Below are 21,325 nucleotides of genomic sequence, written 5' to 3' on the forward strand. Positions count from 1 at the left end.
GCTCATTACTGACATTCCACACATTCAAATGAGTCAATGTCAAATGAGAGCGCACACAAACACAAACCCGTGCTGTACTGTGCAGGCTCTGAGTGGACGGACTGATGATTCTACATAAGGCACAACAAACTCACCTCATCGAGCCCCGACGAGAAACAACACTAAACTGATTCTGCGATTCAGAGTCATTTCTTTTAATCATGCGTGGGATGACAACAGTGGAGTGTGTTTCAAATCAAACCCAAACCCTCCTTAGACCCAGTTTACACAGTGTGTAATTTCAGCTGAGGGGAAAAATGGCTGATAAGGAGTGAAGTCAGCAAAGCCTCTAAATTGGATGGTTACAGATGTGCTGCAGTCGAAATAAGACATATGGGCTGCAGCCTGTAATCTCTGTGATTTTTCCTTATCAGTTTCAGAAACATGCAATTAGTTGAAGATGGCCGCGAGGTTAACGGAATAACCCCATTAAAGAGGACGGTGTTAAATAGGAAAGTGCCTAAGGGTGAACGTAATGGGTTTTTCCGTTGACATGCTTTCCATTTGATTCTTTACTTGTTCGTAATCCAGGCCCTGGACACCTTGAGATGGATGGGATGCATTTATGAATCAATGAATATAGCACTCATAACAGAAATGCCTGGACTCAAATCCAACCAGCGAGCATTACTCATTTGACTACAAACATCTGGCAGAAGGCATTTTAAGAAGGTGATGGCTAACAAGCTTTGTTTTAGGCTGTGAAGTCCCTGGAAACAGAGGAGACCTTCAAAACTTTGCACATTTATTCAGTGAGGCAGGTGTGTAGGAGCAGCCTGAGTGAATCTGTGGTAGCAATTACAAAATCCCACACAGTCTGACTTGGAATGCACATTTATTGTGCGATCTTGGCTGAGGCCTCAGACACACCTCAGCCATTGTCTGTCCTCTCTGAAGATCACAAATAAATTTTGTTATTGCAGGTTCCACGGTGTCAGGGTTGTTTGTTTTTTTGTTTTTTGTTTTTTTAATGGCTTCTTTGGGTAGCAGGAGTTACTGCAGGCACTCACCCTGTACATTTGGAGGCAAATCATATCAAGACTGTGAAAATCAGAGTTTAATGGACTCTATTTTTAAACACAGCTTAGTACAGCATGGCTGAACAGAGCTCTGGTTGCCGTTTTCCGTGCACAGGTTTGGTTACGCTGTGAACGAGCAGAGTCCTCCAGCAGCACAGATGACTTTTCGGTGACTGTTTGTGGAGGAGCGCTGACCGTCGGCACTTTTGGCGTGGTGCACAACGTATAAGATACCAATTTAGTCCGACACGGAGGGTTTTACTCCTCCACGCCCCATTTTCAGACAGCAGCTCATGCATGTCTTCTAAAAATAGTCAGCTCATCATGGAAGATATTAATTTTATTATAGCTCTGAAAAAACAAACAAAAAAAAAAAAAACCCACGTTTCTGACACAGCTCAACACATTACTGCAGCACATAATACACACCTACTGGGGGATTTAGCTCATTAACGCTTTTTCCTTCTAATTTAAAGCCCACAAATTGTCAGGTCCAATCAGGCGACATTAATGAAACAGTTTTTTATCCGTCAACTGGAGCTTCAGCCGCTTTAAATTGTTGCAAACATAACACTTACTGCCATGAGTCGAGCCTTCCAAGTGTTAAAACGAAGGCATTTAAAGAGCAGGATATTATAAAGACAGTCTGTCAACACCTTAAACTGCAGCCAAAGTTAGTGTTCACTCTGTGTGGTTTAAGTTTTTCAGCAGCTTCTACAGACCCAGTCCCATTTTAAGTCTGAGCAGCCAAGGTTATACATCATAAATGTCTCCATAAGAGTTGTGTTGCCATAAATGTACATTATTATCACAAACACACAACCTCTGGATTTATGATTTAATTCACATCCACGCTTCGTAGAATTTGTATCAACATATATATAGGATGCCACTTATATGCTATAACAAACATTTAAATGGGCTAAATTTCATAAGCAGTGTCAGTTTATTTAATATAAAAATATCGTGTTTGGATTTAGTTTTTCAGATTTTTATTCAAATAAATAGGGCTGGCATCCACTTCCTATAATACTGAGCATCCAAACATGCATTGTGTGATCTCTAAGATGAGAAATAAAAATTTGCCCCTTGAGCAGTAGAGATGGAGAGTACAGTTGACCTAAAGATGTGTATTTTAAATAGACCTTTCATTTCCTGAAAATGTAAAGTAATATAAAACAATGCAGCTCATTAGGATTGCCACAGACACACCTGCTCTGATACTGCTGGATTGTGGATCCGAATCTTCTTGACCCACGAGACCCAGAGGAGCTGTAGCTTCAACCAAAATTTTGATCAGCAGAGAAAATTCAAACTTTGCAGAAACGTGTTTAAAAAAAAAAAAAAACTTGACGGCAATGGAGGTTTTAAAAAAAAAAAAAGCTAAGTAAGGCAGAAAATACTTGATGTACTCTTCCGGGGTTTCCTCTGAGATCTTTTTCAGCACTGGAGGCTTTTCAGTTTTTCGTTATTTCTTTCTGGATTTATTTGATAATTACGTCATGATGACAGTTATGATATTGAAACAACATATATATGTTTTTAAATTCCTGATTTAAAGGACTAACTATGGAATCACAAATATTTTCTCATAACCTACTTTTGACAAGTACTAACACTGATAAACGTTTTGATATCAGTTGACTGACAGATTCTCCACAGTTGGCGGTACGTAACGTGTTTAAACACAGAAATCAGCATAGTTTTCTACAGTTATTATACATCTATATATATAATTGGTGGAGCTCTGTGTTTTCATGTGCAGGAGGATAACTGAACCACAGCATTTGTCTGCGCCTCCGCAACTTTCATGAAATTCGGAATCAGAGGCAACAATAACTTTGCCCGTTGATTCTAAATATTTTCCAACCCAGACAGCAGGTACCTGTTAATGCAGGTGTGCGTTTGTGTGCGTTTGTGTGCGTTTACGTAGGCTGACATCTTGACGCTGCTTTTGATCTCACAATTGCCTCACTATGCTGTTCAAAATGTGGCAACAGGATAAGTGGATTTTGCACTCCGAGCTGTGTTGCATTCTCATTTCTGGTGAGGCTATTTTAGTATTAAAGCCTGCAATCTGTTGTCAACTCCCCACGGACTAATGGGACAGACTAACTCCCAGGCTCAACATTAGTCTCAATCAGGCTGAAACCGAGCTGCCATTTGACTGGCACACACGTCTCATCTTGTTTCCAAATGCCCCTGTGCACACGGGGCTGAATTTCTTATTAATAAATTCAACTAATGCCACAAATAATCCCGTTCTTGTGATTCTATCCAGTTTTAATTTGACAATAATTCAGCCCCAGCTCGGCTCACGCTGCCCGCCTCGTGTGTCTGCTCCAAGACTGTGGTCAGTCTGACGCTGACATTTGAAATGATGGATATTCTATTAAATATAGTGTTTCAGTGAGCTCACTAGGTTGCCGCTCCATTATAGGCCTAGAAACCGCTGACCTTGACGGCGAGATAGGACGGCCCCCATCCTGAAGGCGAGATTCTGATAACCATGTCATCCATCATAGTGGCAGTGAACCAAACACACAGGTCAGAAACCTCAAGTTGGCAGTGAATCCTCACCTGCATGCCGTGTGCAACGCGAACACACACAGGCATAAAATGGGGAAAAGCCTGGCAGTATGGTCTTTTAGCCCTTAAAGGATACAGCCGAATGTTCATTTTTGTCAGCGATCAATGATGTATGGAGCACCCACAGTGTTGAGGGTTATAGGACTGTCAGTCAAACCCTCCCCATCTCGCTCTCCAGCATACAAACAGGCAAACACAAATCAATGCCCCCACCAACATCATACATGTGCACAGAGGAGTTGAATACTGTTTGGCCCCTGCTCACAGCGATTGCTCTCTCTATCCCACTCCACTTTTTTTCCCCCCTCCTTGGGCTCTGCTGAGAGAGTCCACAGCTTCGACGTATTACCTCCTGACAGAAAAGACCTCAATTCCCCACCAGCACACACTAACAAGAGAGCGAGAATCCTCCATACAGCATGTAGGTCAGCCCTGCCTTTCATGACTGCCGGTTAAAAGAAGAGGTTATTACCAGTAGATTCCAGCTCTCTGCTCACGCTGATGCTTTCTGTCTAAAACCACACACAGTAGTTGTGTATGAATAGAGAATCCTGCTATAAAATCATGACAATGAAAAAAGAAAACATGAATAATCCTCAGTGACATTATGGCATCATCTGCTTTTTCTTAATCAAGGGGAATCTCCATTAGTGCAGTAACATGTTAACCCCCCAGTAAGAGTGCTGAAGTCATGTCCACGTCAAATGGCATATGAACATTACCATCAAGATAATGCAGTTGAGGATCATTTGTAAGTGATGAAATATTGCTCTAATGGAGGGACGAAAACGTAATTACACAACTGACCTCATGATGATGAGTGTTTTATGAAAGCTGGACGTCGGACCATCAGACAGCAAGCCATGGCCCAGATCGCATCTGCAGACTTAGACTTGATATCGCACTCTAAAATGACCAGTCTGAGCCAGTTTTGATATTTTGAAAGGTTGAATTAAGCCATTGCTGCAAATGCATTAGCTAAACACTCACTATGGCCCCTGTGACTCATTGCACCATGTCAGGGCGGCTTCTGTTATATCCTGTATTATATTACAGCACAGCTCTCCAAGGAGAGATTATCTTAAAACATTTTCCACATGGACATTTTCTGCTATAGAGTGAAGGGAATAAAATGAAGAAAGGGATTCATGCCAGGACCATAAGCATAATTTAAATTTTTAAAGGATGGGGCCCTTTAGATGTTTTATGTATGACAAAACACCTCAAGGATGTTATTCGGAAAATATTTTTAAAACTTCCATCAGCTGCTGCTCACACTGTCAAGACTGTGACAAAGCAGAGAGAAGACTCCCTAAATGAGAGGCTTTTTATATAATGATGAACTGTCATTCATCATACAATTCATCATTCATCATTCATCATCACACCCTGCACACAGAGCCAAGTTCCCATTTTTGGAAACGTTACAAATCTCTGAGCGGTTTGTCGGCGTTAAAGGCGAAGAGGAGACGTCGAGTTTGGGCATGGCGGACGGACACAAGGAGGGAAGGGAGGCAGAATAAACATTTGACAGGTGGAACGTGAAATATTTGTCGAGCTTGGCGGCACATGATGTTGCATGATGATGATGTCGGTGACCACAATTCACTGTCCGTCTCCTAAAGGTCTTTTTCACATCGCAGCTAAACAGCTTTGGGAAAAATACACATTGAAGATATGCTGCATTATTTCTTACTCATTTTTTATGTGTTCTTATGCAGAAAGCCAAGCATACAGCTGGAGATATTCTATAATTTCATTACAGTTTAAAACAAGGATTTGATTATGTAAACTGTAAATATAAGTGCAGCAGTAAAACTTCTAAACAATTGTAATTTCAGTTGCTGGAGACAATTTTATCACAGATTTGGTGACTTAGAGCGAATTTGAAGCAGCAGGACGGTGTTGGAGCGACTGTCTCCAAATGAAAACTACGTTAGAATGGTTGATAAAAATACAGATAGCTGATATGTTGAATTATTCATTTAGCTTTTCATTCTTAATGAATTATTATGTAGGACTGTAACGTTGCAGCTGGAGATGTCCTTTAACTTCATTACTGTTGATAAATCATGATTAGAAACAAAAACCAACATGATTTGTAGTGCAAGTGGACTTCATTTCCTCAACTATAAGAAGATTTTTCTTTTCTTTTCTAAGCTTTTCATTTTGTTACGCTTTTTTTAATATGATCTCTGGCACTCGCTCAACACAGGCACTCAGTACAACTGCACTGAAGCTTCAGTGAAGTCCCACACTAAGTTGCTTTGATAAAAGCATCTGTCAAATGAGTAGATGTGAATGTAAATGGAGCAGCTAAACTTCAAAACAGCAGGCTAATATAGTTTTTTAGTAAATACTAAAAGGTGCAATTGCTGGAGACTATTTCCAGCACAGCCTTTGTGAGTTAGAGCTCATAAACAGCAGCTCTGTGTAGGCGTGTTCTTGGTAAAGACGGAAATAATTATAGTTCAACGATGTTTTTCTTTTTCGCCAAATAATTTTAATTTTAATCATTTTTGCCAATAATGACTACATCAGTCGTGGGTAACAAAGGCTGTACTTAGTGGTTACTTGTTTCGGTCTGTTTATGAGATTAGTTTCCAATAAATAAAAGACAGAATCTCATTAGTTAATGTAAATTTTTGTGGATTTCATCTCCTCTACCTGAGGAAATAAAAATAAAAAAATGACAGATGAGAAGGGAAAAAAAAAGAAAAAAGAAATTGCACTTTGCTGTTGCCCTGAGCATCGTTTTAATGCAGTTGGTTCCAGTCTGTTGTCATTCCTGGAATTGGCTGGACACTGTCATCCTCTCCTCTCCTTCCTCCTCCTGACTGCCAGATAAGGAAAAGGGTTGGAACGAGCCCGGAGCCGGACTGATGATTGATGACACGCCTCCTCTGGTGCACACTTCCCTGCTGACACACTCTCACACTGCTACACTTTTCAGCATTAATTGGGCAACCCTGCAAAACTCCCCTCGCTGTGTAACGTGGGGGTCCAGGGTCTGAGCGAAAAAACCACCCACTCAGAGGAGCGCACAAGCTACACTGTTCTGATTAAGAGCTGCCCACAAGCTCCACCCAGCATGTCGGCCGCACGCCGCCGTACTGTTTACTGTGCCAGCCGTATTTGCAAGACACTGAGGTGGATATCATGAGCCATAATATTGACATAAGATGAGAACGGAAGAATGCGGGGGGAAAAATGGCCTCTGCGCATGTACTCTATGTTACAATAGAGACTCTAAACAATGACAAAGCAACGCAATCAGCTGACAGCTACTTGATATTCCCCGGGACCGTGTTGAGGGGCCACACTGCTATCTGTGGCGCACTTTGTTTATTTCTCCTGGCTTCATTGAGGGTGACTTACATAACCTATGATATGTGTGTAATGCTGTTATGAAGATGGATATTAACTGTCACAATTTAGACTAAAAGCCCCGTTCAAGGACACATCAGCAGTTTCCTCTGCGCCGGTGTTTTAACTGACAACCTCAGGATCGTTAATCCATTTAGGGTGAGATGGGTTACAGCGGAGTAAACAGAAGGCCAGCGTCCTTTGGAGCTGTTTGCTAAACAGCACGGCTTGTTCAGATCATCCACATTCATCCACGATGTTCGGGCAATTACTAAGCTCGCAAACCATATGGTTAGGAAGACAACTAATAACAGTCTGCTGTATGTTCCCTGGTTTTCAATGAAGGACAAAGGTTCAGCTGATGGGTTGAGGAATTGTAGCTGCGCACCGAGGCATGACTGATCTGTGCAATTGGTGGGCACAAAGAGTATTATGTAAAAACCTTCCTGAATAAATATACATGATGTGCCTCTAAATCTGATTACGACACTGAAACAAGTCGAAAGAAGCATTACTGTCGTTTTGCTCGCCACAAATTCAATCTCTTGCTTGCTTTATCAGCAAACCCTTGAACATGTCTCCCCCCTCCCCCCCCTCATTTTTTGTGTTGTTTTTTTGGAAATTAAAATCCCGTCTCTGTTTCATTTTCTCTGTTGCTCCTTTTTTCGCCTCTTCTCGTTATTCTCATGCTTTTATCTCCTTCTTTTATCCCTGCACAATTGTTAATGTTTTAGTGTCTCTGGGCTCCCAAATGGTATAATTAGGACCTGTCACTTCCTCAGCGGCAGAGTGTACCAGGAGAGGCTTTGGCGTGTCACATAGAGGAGAAAATCATAAGACTTTAGAATGAAGAGGAGGTGGAGATGATACATACAGAAGCCTTTGAATTTATTCTCCGGCTGGCTCTCATCTGAGCTTAAGCAGCCACTTGTGAGGACGAACCCAGAACTTTAGGTAGCTGCCTTTCCTCAGACTGGTTTGCTAGTTGATTCTAAAACCATTTATGTAGGCTTACAGTGTAAATTATTCTTATTCCGTTTTTTAATCTCTACAAAGAAATGGCAGCATGAATTATTCATGCTGCTGTATACTGTGTTCCCCCCATTATTAACTGTGAGATAAAAAAAATGAATACATCTATCTATTTGTGGAATAATTCAGCAGGCAAAGAGGCAGCTGAGTTGATACACAAGAAGTGCATGTTCATGCTGATTGTAGAAATTAAAAATCAACTTGGAGGAACTGGTACATGTTCATATGAAGTCCTCTGAACATTTAGTCACTGGAAAGGTTTCCATGCTGTCAGGTAGAACGGTGAAATCAGTACTCTGGGAAGAAGCATCCAGAACTGATTTTTGGATGTAAATGAGTGTTTTCCAGATTGAATCGATGCTCACGTGCAACGCGACAGACCAGCAGGAAGCTGTGTCAGTGAGCTGGAGGTGTTTTAACACTGCAGCCCAATAAATGTGATATTTCTGTCAAAGCCTTCACTCTATTTGTCAATTGTTGGGGCAGCTGGAAAACAGAATGTGACGCAGCATGTAAATAAATAGTTCCTGCAGCGAACAAACACATTCTGTCTACTTGAAGCTTGTGTCAAGTTTCAGGAGCTCAGGGCGAAATTAAACCTTGTTTCCATTCCAGGGCTGCATGCTGGCTCCTTGTATAAGTAGTAGCGCTGTATTGATGTACATTTTTTAAAATGTCTGCCACAAATGACCATTTCCATAAGCAGCTCTCCTTTGCTTTTAAATCAATGCATATTGAACTACACAAGGTTTTCCTTTGTTGCTGCCCAGACTGATTCAATGGAGGAAAAACGTCTAAGAAGTCATGGCTCTTCATTCGCCACAAAGGCCAAATTCAAATGAGACAGTCTGGTCTATGGAGGATCTTCGCTTCAGTCAGTTTGAGCATTTATTCCTTAGATTTAAAAGTTGAACATTTAGCCTCTCTGTCTGTGTTTTATTGCTGCTGTATTTCATATCTTGGGATGTATTCAACTGCCACGGATCCACCATTTGTTTCCCAGGAAAAGGAGGACACATTTGTCGGCTGCACACGAAGGGTTAGAAAAGGGAAATGGGACAGAGCGGTTGCACTGACTGTGACGTATCTTTGAATTGGGACGAATCTCCACGTATTGTAAAAGGAGAGATTTCTTCAAACTAAATGAACTGACTTGTTATCTTTCTGCTGTCCGACTCTCAACACACTGTCCATTCATATTTTGGACTATAAAACACAGCTTTTTTTTTTTTTTTAAAGATATGTCCCAACTAAAGCTGTTTCTGTACTAAAACAATTCCCCTCAGGCGAATTTGAAGTCACCTGTCAGAAAGAGGAGCTCCCTCATTCTGGGGTCAGTGAATATAATAAAGTCGGTCCTTCTCTTATCGTACAAATTCACAACTCCCACATCCTGTACAGTTATTAATTTTCACCGGAGCTCTGGCTAATGAGGTCTGGATAATTACCTATTATAATAAACAAAAAATATAAAGGAGTGAACAGCTTACATCAGTTTGCTGTAGAATTACAGCTTTAATTATCGCTTTCTGGCTAAAACGTCCTTTAAACTGTAAAATGGTTCCTACTCCAGTCACCATAGGTCACATATAGGTGGAAGTGGGGCAATATATCATTTATTTGATGAAGTTGATTAGTGTGATGGTTAAGTGGGGTTATTTTTAGTAGAAATTAATAAGGCTTCTTCTCATATATTCTTTATTTATGGGACTTATTAATACATAATGTGCATCCCCAACACAAACTCATTATGTTCGTGTTTTGTAGCTTGTATTAGCCAACCGTATTTAAATAAATTTCCATTTTTAGACATCATTGCATTGTTCATGTTTCCTGATAGTTTACATGTTAATTTTTCTTGTGTCCAGGTTGAGTCAATGCAGGAGAATATAAAGTTAGGTTTTTGTTTGGTTTTGCTTTTTTCTCGAGCAGAAAATGAGGGCACTTCCTGCTTCAGTGTAAACACTTCTGATTGTGGAGTTTCATTCTTATGCTGACCTGCAGACCATCACACAAGTTTCTTTTCTCTGGCAGTCAATCAATCTCAATCTCACAATCAGATCCACCATCGTAGCTCTCTGAAAATGAATCAGTTTGTTCCCAGGAGAGAAAAGCCAGAACCAATACAGAAGAGTAAAAGAGGAAATCTGTAAAATCAGAGGCTGCCAGGGAGACCATAAACTTAATCATCTCTAAATGGCCACAGCGGCCTGTCACGGGAAAAGATGGCCATTTTTCAGCAGGCTGTTTTACATGTCAGCACATCTGATGAGAGAAATGTCAAAATTCGGTGCGAAAGCAGTAATTTCCTGGAGTGCAACTGCACACTCTGGTTTCTAGAACTGCATCCCAGCCTTGCATTTAGAGTTATGGAACATCGGCATCAACATTAACACAACATAATAAAACATCTGGCTCAGATATTCCCTTTAGGGGATCAATACATACCAGGGTAGGGTTTGTGTTTACTCTAAATTCAACACACCACACGCTCCCACAGCAGGCCTGGCCGTGATGGGCAAATACCGAACACAACAGTGAGGACCAGCCTGCGCCACAATTTTTTATTTTAGCTTTTCTTTTGAACTTGCTAAAAGGCTCTGAGGTGGCCATGAAAACAAAGATGACGGGATTATCCTCTGCAGGCACTGAGAACATTACCCATTAGCAACTGCAGTAGCAAAAAACGAGAGTGAATATTTTGAAATGAAAGAAGCACTCAGGCGGCGCAGAGAGGAAGCCAGCGGGGGCATTGTGTTGGAATCAAAGACGGCGCCTAGATTGAGTTTTGTGGCAGAAAGGCATGGCCCAAACACTTCCACTGCAGACTGTTTTAGAGACAGCAGAATGTGCTGCGAAACTCCGACTGTGTCAGGGAAGTGCACCTGACTGCGTGTCAAACTGTATCTTGAGTATTAAACCCAACAATTAGCAGGCATTGTAAACATGACAGAGGCTTGGTAACTACATACACAGCATTACCTGCATGTACGTTTCCTTCTGTAGCTCTCAGGACCGGGTTCTAAATAAGAAGAAGCAAAGCCACACCTGACTGCAGAGAGGCTGAGGGGTTAATTCCGTGACGCTCTTTATAGCTTCAATTTTACTTTGATGGCTGGAAAAGAGAGAGTAAAAATATTTCCTGGGAGAAATACGAACCGTCCTCTGCTTCAACATCTTCCAAATTAGCAGCATGTTCGTTAGCAGCAGTTGAGAGCCTATTCAGCCTTGAATGACAGTTTGTGCACACAGCGATTTGAGCAAACAAAGCCATGTGTCTTACTATATGTTGATCAGTCAGACCGTGACTTATGATGTAAGCCGCAACGCCTCCTCACCGTGAGCGCCATGAATGGCTTGACGAAACCTCACTCAAGGCAGAAAATACACTTAATGAAAACCTCGATTTCAATTCAAATGGGAGTAAAAAGTGTTAAATTTACCTCTCGGCTGGCTGATTCTGTGGAAACGCGCGGTGACAGCGAGACCGAATATTCATTGGAAAAGGAAAATCTCATCATTAATGGGGTTATCATTATATTTGGAGCTGCCTGACAAGATTATCGGCCTGGTCAATCATCGAATCTGATCGTTGGAGTGCCATTGTGGTCGTGTGAGGAGGGCACCGAAAAAAAAAAGTGGTATAACTGATCATTCAACAGCTGATATGAGCCCTCAGTTGTGGTTTATTGTTTTCATTACACAGTCCATGATTTGTTTTAATATATTTGATTGACAGCTGAATATCAGACGGATAGAAGCATATCAACACCACGAACACTCCAGACAGACCGAACCGTGGAGTGTTTGCCCAGAATGCCAGACAGCTCATCCATTACAAGGTAGTAGCTGATCACAACTACATTTGTCTTGGTTGCTTACCTTTAGATGCAATTAAGGAGCAGACAGATGTAGAGAGAGAGATAGCTGCAGAGATACGGCGAATAGACAGAGAGAGAGAGAGAAAGCGAGAGTCGGATGGAGGCGGAGGAGTATGAAGAAAGCCAAGAAGGTCCCATTATGAAGAGCAAGTCTAAAATTAGATTCCTAATGAGTGGCAGTCTCACAGATGAGTTGATTATTTCACAGTTTCACATTAGCACAGATTGAGGCGCCGTCAGTGTCAAAGTTTTCCCTCTAAGGTTCCATTATATCCTTTTTTGGTTTGTTTGTTTTTGAGGTTTTTGCCATTTTTGTTCTGTCTTGTCAGCAAAATTTAAAATTATCTTTCTATTTTCACGAGACCTTTCATATTCACTAGTTAAATCAGGCCCAATACTACTAAACACGCCATTATAGGATGGCGTGTGGGGACACTAACTTTCCCATAATAGGTCAAGAGCTGAGGCTACTGTTTTAAATCCCATTTGAACAACACCAGATTTAGTCTTGTTTAATTAAATTACACCAGAGCGACAACCCGTTCTTGCCATCTGTGAAAAATAGCAAAGAGTTAATAGAATGTCAATTAAACATTAAGTGTCAAATAGGGGCATTTGTCACAGCTGCCTTTCATCGCCCACAAAATTAATTGAAAAGATTGTCAGTAAAATATGCTTCACTATTTCATCTGCCCTGGCCAATATTAGATCTGCGTTTACAGTGCATAACTTTTAATGAACCAGTGTCACAAATACATTTACAGTGTGTTACTTTGGAGAATTTTAATGAACTGCTCTGACAAAAGGCTTTTTACCCATCACTGTGCTGGATGTCACATCTGTTACTTAACTCCTGACGCCCCTGGAAACAAAAACGTGGCATTCCTCTCAGTGATATTGATTTGCTCCACTGCTTCTTTCTCCATTTACTAATAATTACCAATGCAGACTCTCCAATTACTTGGCTCCAACAAACATTTACAGCAGTCTGAAATCCACACACTCATTATGCAGATGCAGATGACAGAGAGAGGGAGAAGGATACAGAAAAAAAAAAAGAAACACAAAACCCCCAGCCTGCTTAGAGCGACTGCAATTAAAATTCTTTAGCTATGCCAACGAAGAACCAAATGACTTCTGACAACGTGGGCCTCCTTTCGCTGCTGGAGTTCAGTGAAAAGTCACTGTGAATATATGAGTGAGATAAAATAAAGGTTACAGTCAAAACTGCTTTTCTTTAATTTGCAGAATTTCTTTGATTGATGATTGAAAACAGTGAAAATGTCATTTCCTTTTCCAGAGGGAAGTGAGGTAACATTCAATACACGGCAGACAGGCAGCAGTGTAAGCCCGCTTTGGTGTTCTTCAATCCAGAATCATAGTTTCCTTGAATGAATTTAATGCTTCACCTCATACAAAGATCTACTTGTGTAAACCCAAGACATAACACTAATGTTGAATTTCATTACAGGACAAGAAAAATACCCTTTCCAAGAGCTGAAATCCCACTAGATGGTTTTTATTCACTGAAGGGCATCGCTAAGATAACTGTGTGCCAACACTCCTGATTTATTATTCCCATAGGATCGAACTAGTGTTTACCTGCAGTCCCTCCAGCCCCAACTCCAGCTGACACAGGAAGATGTTGCATTGAAGATAATGGCTTCAGCCACATGGGGGAATATCACACCCCAGATGATGATTCAGTCTCACTAAAGCCACTAAAACTCATTGTGAATAATATCCAGAAACAGATGAGTAAATCGTTTCAGACCAAAAGCTGGTTGGTTTTTTGGAGATAACTTTAAAATGGTCATTTGAAGGATGGATTCTGTAGAGCTGTTTTGTATTATACTCAACATGAAATCCTTTTTCAGACCTTGAGTTGCAACAAATGCATATCAATTACAAACATTGGTTATCATCTGTATAATTATCTGTATAGTCCCTGTCCATGAAAAGCTGAATTCAGGGACGTCCAGTTTTACCTACGGCAGGCGCTTTCTAAGGTTTCAGGTGTTTTCTATGCTCAGCATACCAAGCAACCTAAATCGGCCCTCTGCCTGCACTATGTTTCCGAGATTCACCATCACTCAGGCTTCAAACTCTGATGTCAGCAACTTTTGTCTATAACCTGCTGACATGAGAGGCATACCAAAACTCGGCTGGTATATAACTCCTCAGCCGAGGAGGCACAGATAACGTTCACCACCGCAAATGTTGTCAAAGAAGCACAATTAATTATCAAGAAACACACAAGGGGATGCTGACAGATTGATTGAGGATTTTAATTGAAGGAGCTCTGAAGAAACGCTCCAGCTCTGTGTGATGAAAGAGTGGAAGTGCTGGCATATGATTTGGAGCAGAAAAATGCTCTACATTCTTCAACAAACAAGCTGGTAAGGAAAAATGTACTCTCGAAAAGCTGTCAGCAATTGTCACATAATCTCCTACACAAAAAGAAAAAAGATGCACATTACAGTGTTATTTCTGATACAACCAATTGACAATCAACACGTGTTGATTGTCAGCTTAAACACTGTGCGAAAACTCCCGACAAAAGTATTCATACTCTGATAATAAATACATTTTGTGGGCACAGCATAATGCTCAATTTAAATTGTAAACTACTTCCCGGGAAAAGTGTCAGTGAGGCAAAAAAGGAGAAGTCTCCCATCAGAGAGGACATGTTCCTCTGAAACATTCAGTTTCAAGTAACTTCACTTTAAAATTGCCCAAACGATAACCTATTATTGCCTCTCCAGTCACTGTCTGTCAAGTTTAATTTTGAAGCTCAAAGCTTTCTCACAGCACAAAAACACTCCTCTGTGATTTTCCTGTAGAATTATTGCAATTATGTGGATGCTCACAGCCAAAAAGGCCTAAAAGCTCCATGTCCCCATCCCCCAAATCATTTTCCCTATCCTCTATAATTGTAGTGATTATAAGAATATTAGAAAGATGCTGTAAAACCTAGCATTGCGTCTATTCCCCTTGAAGGATTTACCTTGAAAAAGCATTTCCATTTAGGCTTTAATTTACCAGGGCACTAAATCACTTTAGCACTAATTGAAATTTATTAGAAATAGAAATGCTCCATTTTTAGAAATTACAATGAATTGATTTGCCTGACAAATGATGACCATAAATGGAATCCACTTTGAAATGCTTTCCAGTTTGCAAATTCGGCTTGTATTCTGCGTGCTGAAACACAGTTATACAACACAAGGCTGTAAATCATGCTAGATAAGAAAAAAGCTTTGGCTGCATCCTGCGTGCTTCATTATGGACAGTGGGAAGCATGAAAGAAAAACTCTAATATACAGTAGCATTTTCTATATGTGCTATAAAAACGGATGAGTGCCCTTTAACATATGTGTCTGAATGGCTAACAAAGGATAAACTATTAATTTGCAAAGACTATTTTATTTATCAGTGGAGTAGTGGCCTTCTATGTTGGATGTGCTTTGCTCAACACTCCAGATTAAAAAAGACACATATACCTCAGATCAGGCCTCGTCATTGGCTGGTAAATAAGTACCACTTTCAGCCGAGTGTTTATTACAACAAGCCTTGGTGGTAAAATTGACTATGGGCTTGCTTTGTGTAACACCTATTTTCATGAATGGCTGTAAAACTTGGTAAATTTTCCATCTAAAACAGATTACGCTGCTTTCAGTAAAAAGCTGAATGACAATTTCAAATAATTCATGAAACACAGAGTTTGAACTGGAAGGCAGTGCAGAAGGTTAACTGTGGGCAGACACTGTGAAAAAGTCTTCTTAGCCATTGTCGCCCCAGCGTGTCACCTTGTCGGCTGATTTCCATCTGTATTAAAGCACATCTATTACAAACGGATATCAGAATAATGAATCTGATTAATACTTTAGTATAGCCAGCCTCCCTTGGGCGACCAGAGATGGAGCCCAGGAAGAGCAACACCCCTTCTTTCTGCCGTTCCAAAGGAAAGGTCAGATTCGTCTGACAGTATATGTTTTTCACTGTTGGTGATATCTGAGCATGGATAGCTCCAGCTGGAAGCCCCTCCCCGACGGCAAGCCCAAGTCCATGTTTGGGTTTGTTTTTAGCTATCCGCGCACTAAAGATTGAGGTCAAATGATGTGCCGAGCTCTCAGCTGCTCCTGAGGTGTGGAGACCTTCGCATGAGCATAAGGACAGGGAAAAAGGGCAACAATTGTGCTGACGGCAACACTGATCGCATTAAACATGCGACACAGCAAACGGACAAGATGACTTTGCCGTCTAATTAACAGTGACAGACTCAGGTGTGTCCTCACGTGTGTCAAGTAAACCAGGGTTTTTCCTAAATGAGTGCATGAAACTGCAGGTATGACAGATAGGTGATGCATTCAAAGCCCAAAATATCCACTTCAAGCTGCTGGAGACGAAGTAGCCTTGCATACACTTTCTTTTTTTTTAACAGCCTAATTAAAAAAAGTGCTGAAATGCAGAAAGTAGAGGGGGTGCTACTCAGCTGTGGTTATTGTCTCTGCTAAGGAGACAGCCAACAACTCCTTTAAATTGCGTCCCGTTGAGTTTAATGTCCCTCCTTTCTGTCTCACCAGTGTCTGCGCCCGGGTGGGGCCTGCGAGCCATTTAAACTCAATGTTGTCTCTGGTACAAGTGTTTATAGTAAATGTCAAGACCTTTCAGAGCCACAATAATGACACAGTTGAGGCAGATGATACATGGCACCATTTTTGTCCCAAATAAGGCTAGAAAACAGTGCTCCAGTAAATTCATGTACAGCCAGAAGAGATTTTCATCAACTGGGCCGTTGACATGAGGCAATGATTTTAGATTTATACGAATACCAGACTTTCAAACTAGTGACAGGTCAATTTTGCACCATTACAGAGACTAAAGCCTGTGGTGAGGACCTTATTTTGTGGCTGAGGGCCAGCTGTCAAATGGAATAACAAAAAATAAAATAAGATAAAAAAAATAAGCAGGGACTGTTGTCTTATTCCTACTGTGTACAGCCCTGCTCCTGTTTTCTGCCTAAGTAGAATGTAAAATGTCAGGATGCCTTTATTCTATAGTCTGTATATTTCAATTAGAAAAGAGAAACTGCAACTGATGGACAAAGCACAGAGGTGAAAATATATAAAAAGCACTTGAAAAATAGTACTGCTGCTGCTGGTGGCAGCCAATGCTTAACTGACACTTGCTCTTTCCTGTTGATCACAGCTGCTTATCCATGTGGAAGAGGCTGCCAGTGATACGGTGTTCCCTGACAGCACAGGGAAACTGTCTTTTCATCTGGTCGTTCCCCTTAAATTTAAGACCACAGGAGTTATTTATGGGAAGAGTCAAAGTTTACTCGACTGAATCCAAATGACGGGAAACCTGTAGCCAGACAAAAAGGAAAAGGAGAGACTCCTCTGAACACTGCACTGCCAGTGGAATCTCACAGATTTCCAAAATATGTAAAAAAAAAAAAAAAAAAACTAAAACTAAATGATGCTTTCATTCAGCAGCGAGGCTGATTTAAAAAACAACGGCCCTCTGTTTTGTCCGAGGCCAAAAAAGAAAAAGAAAAGAGGGCTGAGCTTTTCTGTAATCAATCTGACATTAAAAGGTTGATGATACACGTGTGCACCATTCCTCATCATCAAGAAGCTCAAATGGTTTAATTGACGTGGACCCACCGTCCTACATGAATCAGGGCAGCAGTAATGCAACAACAGAAGAGTTGGGGGAAATTAATATATGAACACAGGAGCACCTCTCGGGGATCTACTCCATAATCCAAATGCGGTGACTAATTGCATGCTTCTGGGTTTGTCAGTACTCAAGAACGCTCACATTCTTTAGCCAGCAATCAACCTTGGGGCACGGACAAAATTGCCCTCTAACAGTCAGGGGTCTTGACAACAGAGAGGCCCAACAAACAGGCCCTGTTTTCTGCACTGAGTTCCTAAAAGAAATGGTTCATGCTTTGATGCCTGGCTCTCAAGATGAATGAAAAAAAAAGAAAAAACAGAAAGAAAAAACAGAAAAGAGGGAAGCAGACAGAGCGGGCCTTTGTCATCGCTTTGGTGATGACAGCGTTTTGCAATTAGATGCAAAACAGGGAGGCAAGAAGAGCAGTTGAAGAGGTTTACAATCCCTGTTGGGTCAACAGGTGCAAAAGTGATGACTTGACACCTGCGGTGGAAAAAAAAGGCAGCAAACCGTTAAAACGACTGCCCAATAGGCCATTAATTAACTCTAAGAGACAAGCCATGAAAGCATCTTCAATATGTTTCCTCTATCCATCGCCTGGATTTTCTAGATGGCATCTATGACCTGCTTCTGTCGAGTGGAGCCACATCATGGTGGGGGGGTGGGAGGCCACTTTTTTATTGAGCTGATTGATAGCACTGAGATAATCTGATGGGGGCCAATAAACCGTCAGGATACAGGAAAGGCTTCTAACAGCGGTCACAGCCAACCCAGATACTGACACCAAGGAATTAAGACCCCCCCTTACAGGACAGCCCTCAGGGTGGGAAGGGATGGTGGCAAAATCAAGTACCCCCACACCCACGCCTTCTCTGCTGTTACCAAGGTAATGAGCCCCGCTGCATCCACGCACCATCTCAATTTAACCCCCCCCCACTGATGACCTGATGTCATAGAAACAGTTCAGCTCCTTCACAATCAAGAATCAGACACCACGAACTGGGAGGAACTTTAGACAGCCGGCTGCTCTGTATTCAGGTCCACACCCACCCACCCGCTCTTAGCGTCAACATCCACAGATTTCATATTGAAATGGGGAAGGCCCCCCCATCACCACCAAGCCCCAATCCTCCTGCTCCCTCCCTCCCTCAGCCTTTCCTCAGAGCCATCAGAGCGGATATTTGATATCAGTAAGACAAGATAATATCAGAGCCCTCCAAAGACTACACATCTTTTTCTTTTTCATTGCTTCTCTCTTTTCATTTTCAAGCAGTTTCTGGATTTTTTACAAACTACTGAAATCGTCCAGAAGATTTCAGCCGGTGAGAAAACTTACTGTCAGATCCTCTTAGCTGATTTCAACTCAATGATGGGGAGTGTGTGTGTGTGTGTGTGGGGGGGGGGGGGTTAGGTGATGTTTTTAATTATAATGCAGAAATGAATCATTGCTGTGTGTGTACCCAAACTACGCCCATGCCCGGGGAGGGGGGGGGGGGTACCTGTGCAGCTGGCACCGTAGCCTATGTGACAGAGGGAGGATGAAGAGGAGGAGGAGGAGAGATTTCTATCACTGACTGCTGATCAACAGCGACCACACATACAGACTCTGTTCAGCCTGGTTTTGAAACTGCGACATCACATTGTGCATTCAGCCCCCCCCCGCCAAAAAATAAATAAATAAATAAACAAACAAACAAACAAACAAAAAAACAAAACAAAGCTGATGAGCACTGAGAGCAGCACAATTATTAAAACAAATAAATCCAAACATGATATTAAACTCCTGATGCAGCTGACAGAGGACATAATGAATGAGGCGACACACTGTGGTTGGGATCATCTCAGACTTCCAAAGCAAACACACCCATGAAGAACACGTTGTGCCCCTTCCTTTATGCATTTGTGGGGGGAGTGGGGGTGGTCGTGTGCGCGTGCGTGTGCGTGTGGGGGGGTTGGGGGTATGAAAACTTTGCCTCCAACAGCCAAGCTGAGTCCTGCAAAGCAGCCGCTGCACTCACCCCCCCCCCCCACTCCCCTCACCCCCAACACCCCCACTCGCTGCCCCCCCCCTTTTCTCCCCAGCACAGGATGGAGGGAAAACGACCCCATTGTGTGTTTGTTGGCTGACAATACAACTAGACATGTCTTTATAAAATCAACAATGAGTGTTTTTGTGTGTAGGAGCTCCAGGAGAACTCCTGAAGCTGCTGGAGGAGGTGGGGGGGTGGGGGGGGGGCTGTTTCAGGAGGCAGGCTGGGGGTTTGGGGGTGGGGGGGGGGTCGGTAAAGTGAAGTTGTGTCGGCATGTTTTACCTCAGTAGAGCCGTGTCGCCTTGCCTGCTGACCACACTTTCCACCGAGGAATAGTCCACAGTTTGTCCGGCGGGCAGACAGGACGGCAGAAAGCAGCACAGGCTGAGAATGATCGCAGTAAGCCACTGACCGGAGACACACGCATCCTGCACCGCAATCATTGTGTCCATCACAGCTGGGGGGGCGAGGAGGAGAGAGAGAGAGAGAGAGGGAGGGAGGAGGGGGAGGGAGGGGGGGGCACGGGTTTGTTGTCCCTCTTTCCCGAAAAAAAAAAAAATCTTCTTGATGCACGCAAGAAAAAAAAAATACAACAACCAACAAGAAGAAGAAGAGGAAGAAGAGGGGGGGGGGCAACAAAACAAAACAAGAAAAACAAAACACAAACAACCGAGTTGATGATGGAGGGGAGGGGGGGAGGATTTAAAAAAAAAAAAAAACCTGAACGCGAACGATGCTTAATTTCCAACACTTTCCCTCCTCGGAGCTCCGTGAAGAAATGGTCGGTCCTCCGTTGTACTTTCCCAGGTTTGTTGTGTGTCTGCTGTGTGTGAGTGTGTGTGTGTGAGAGAGAGAGAGAGAGAGGGGGAGAGAGAGAGAGAGAGAGGAGAGAGGGGGAGAGAGGAGAGAGGAGTGAGTGAGTGAGTGAGTCTCTCTCTCTCTCTTTGTGTGTGTGTGTGCGTGTGCGTGTGCGTGTGCTGGATGTATAGCCCACTACTGTGCGAGGAAGTGTACTCTCCAGTGGCTTGCACACCATCTAGTGAGGAAACGCGATGTAAAATGGGAGCAGACCTAGAAGCAGACAACCCCCAGGCTCTGATCCTGTTGCCATGCGGCCGTTTCCCCGGCAACCCCGTATCCCAGCGGCTCGTGATGGAGCAGTAAAAAAAAAAAAAAAAAAACCGGGAGGTATCGATACAACCCAGGAGCAATTAAAGGTATCGACCGAAGAACCTCCCCCTATTTATTTCCCACAAGGAAATGAGCAGCCCGAGCATGTGGTGAAAATGGAGCTCACTGATGGTGACGCAGGGTTTTTTCTTTCCTTCTTCTAATATTCTTCCCCAAAGATACTGTAAAGATATAGGAGAAGTGACATGAATATACGGCAGCATCATTTTATAGCATTTAAAAAAGTGCAAAATGTCTGATTTCAGAAAAGGGAAAGATTCAGAAATACAGCCGAGGCGTCAATATTAATATTTGGGATAATTTCTATTAAAAAACTGTAGAAAAGACACTGTAAAGACAACAAATATGCACTGGAGCATCATTTCATTTTCTCATTTAAGAAAATAAAACTCAGAAGAGAGAATACTTAGCCTATGTGTGGAAGCACTGGTTATATTTTGAATTACAGCCATGGAAAAAATTATGAGACCACCATTAATGCCGGGTACAA

The 21,325-nt window shown here is 42.2% G+C and overlaps 1 protein-coding gene across 2 annotated transcripts in view; it reads right to left on the reverse strand.

Annotated features, from left to right (window-relative positions):
* negr1 (neuronal growth regulator 1) overlaps positions 1-20,136 on the reverse strand; it is a 124,107-nt gene extending 103,971 nt beyond the window's left edge. For both annotated transcript variants that reach the window (XM_029499551.1, XM_029499552.1), the window contains exon 1: positions 19,927-20,136. In XM_029499551.1, coding sequence (XP_029355411.1) covers positions 19,927-20,096 — 170 coding nt within the window. In that variant the 5' untranslated portion in view covers positions 20,097-20,136. The remainder of the gene's footprint in view (positions 1-19,926) is intronic.
* Between the last annotated feature and the right edge of the window lie 1,189 nt (positions 20,137-21,325).

Source organism: Echeneis naucrates, chromosome 4, assembly GCF_900963305.1.
Source record: "Echeneis naucrates chromosome 4, fEcheNa1.1, whole genome shotgun sequence".
Lineage (NCBI taxonomy): Eukaryota > Metazoa > Chordata > Actinopteri > Carangiformes > Echeneidae > Echeneis > Echeneis naucrates.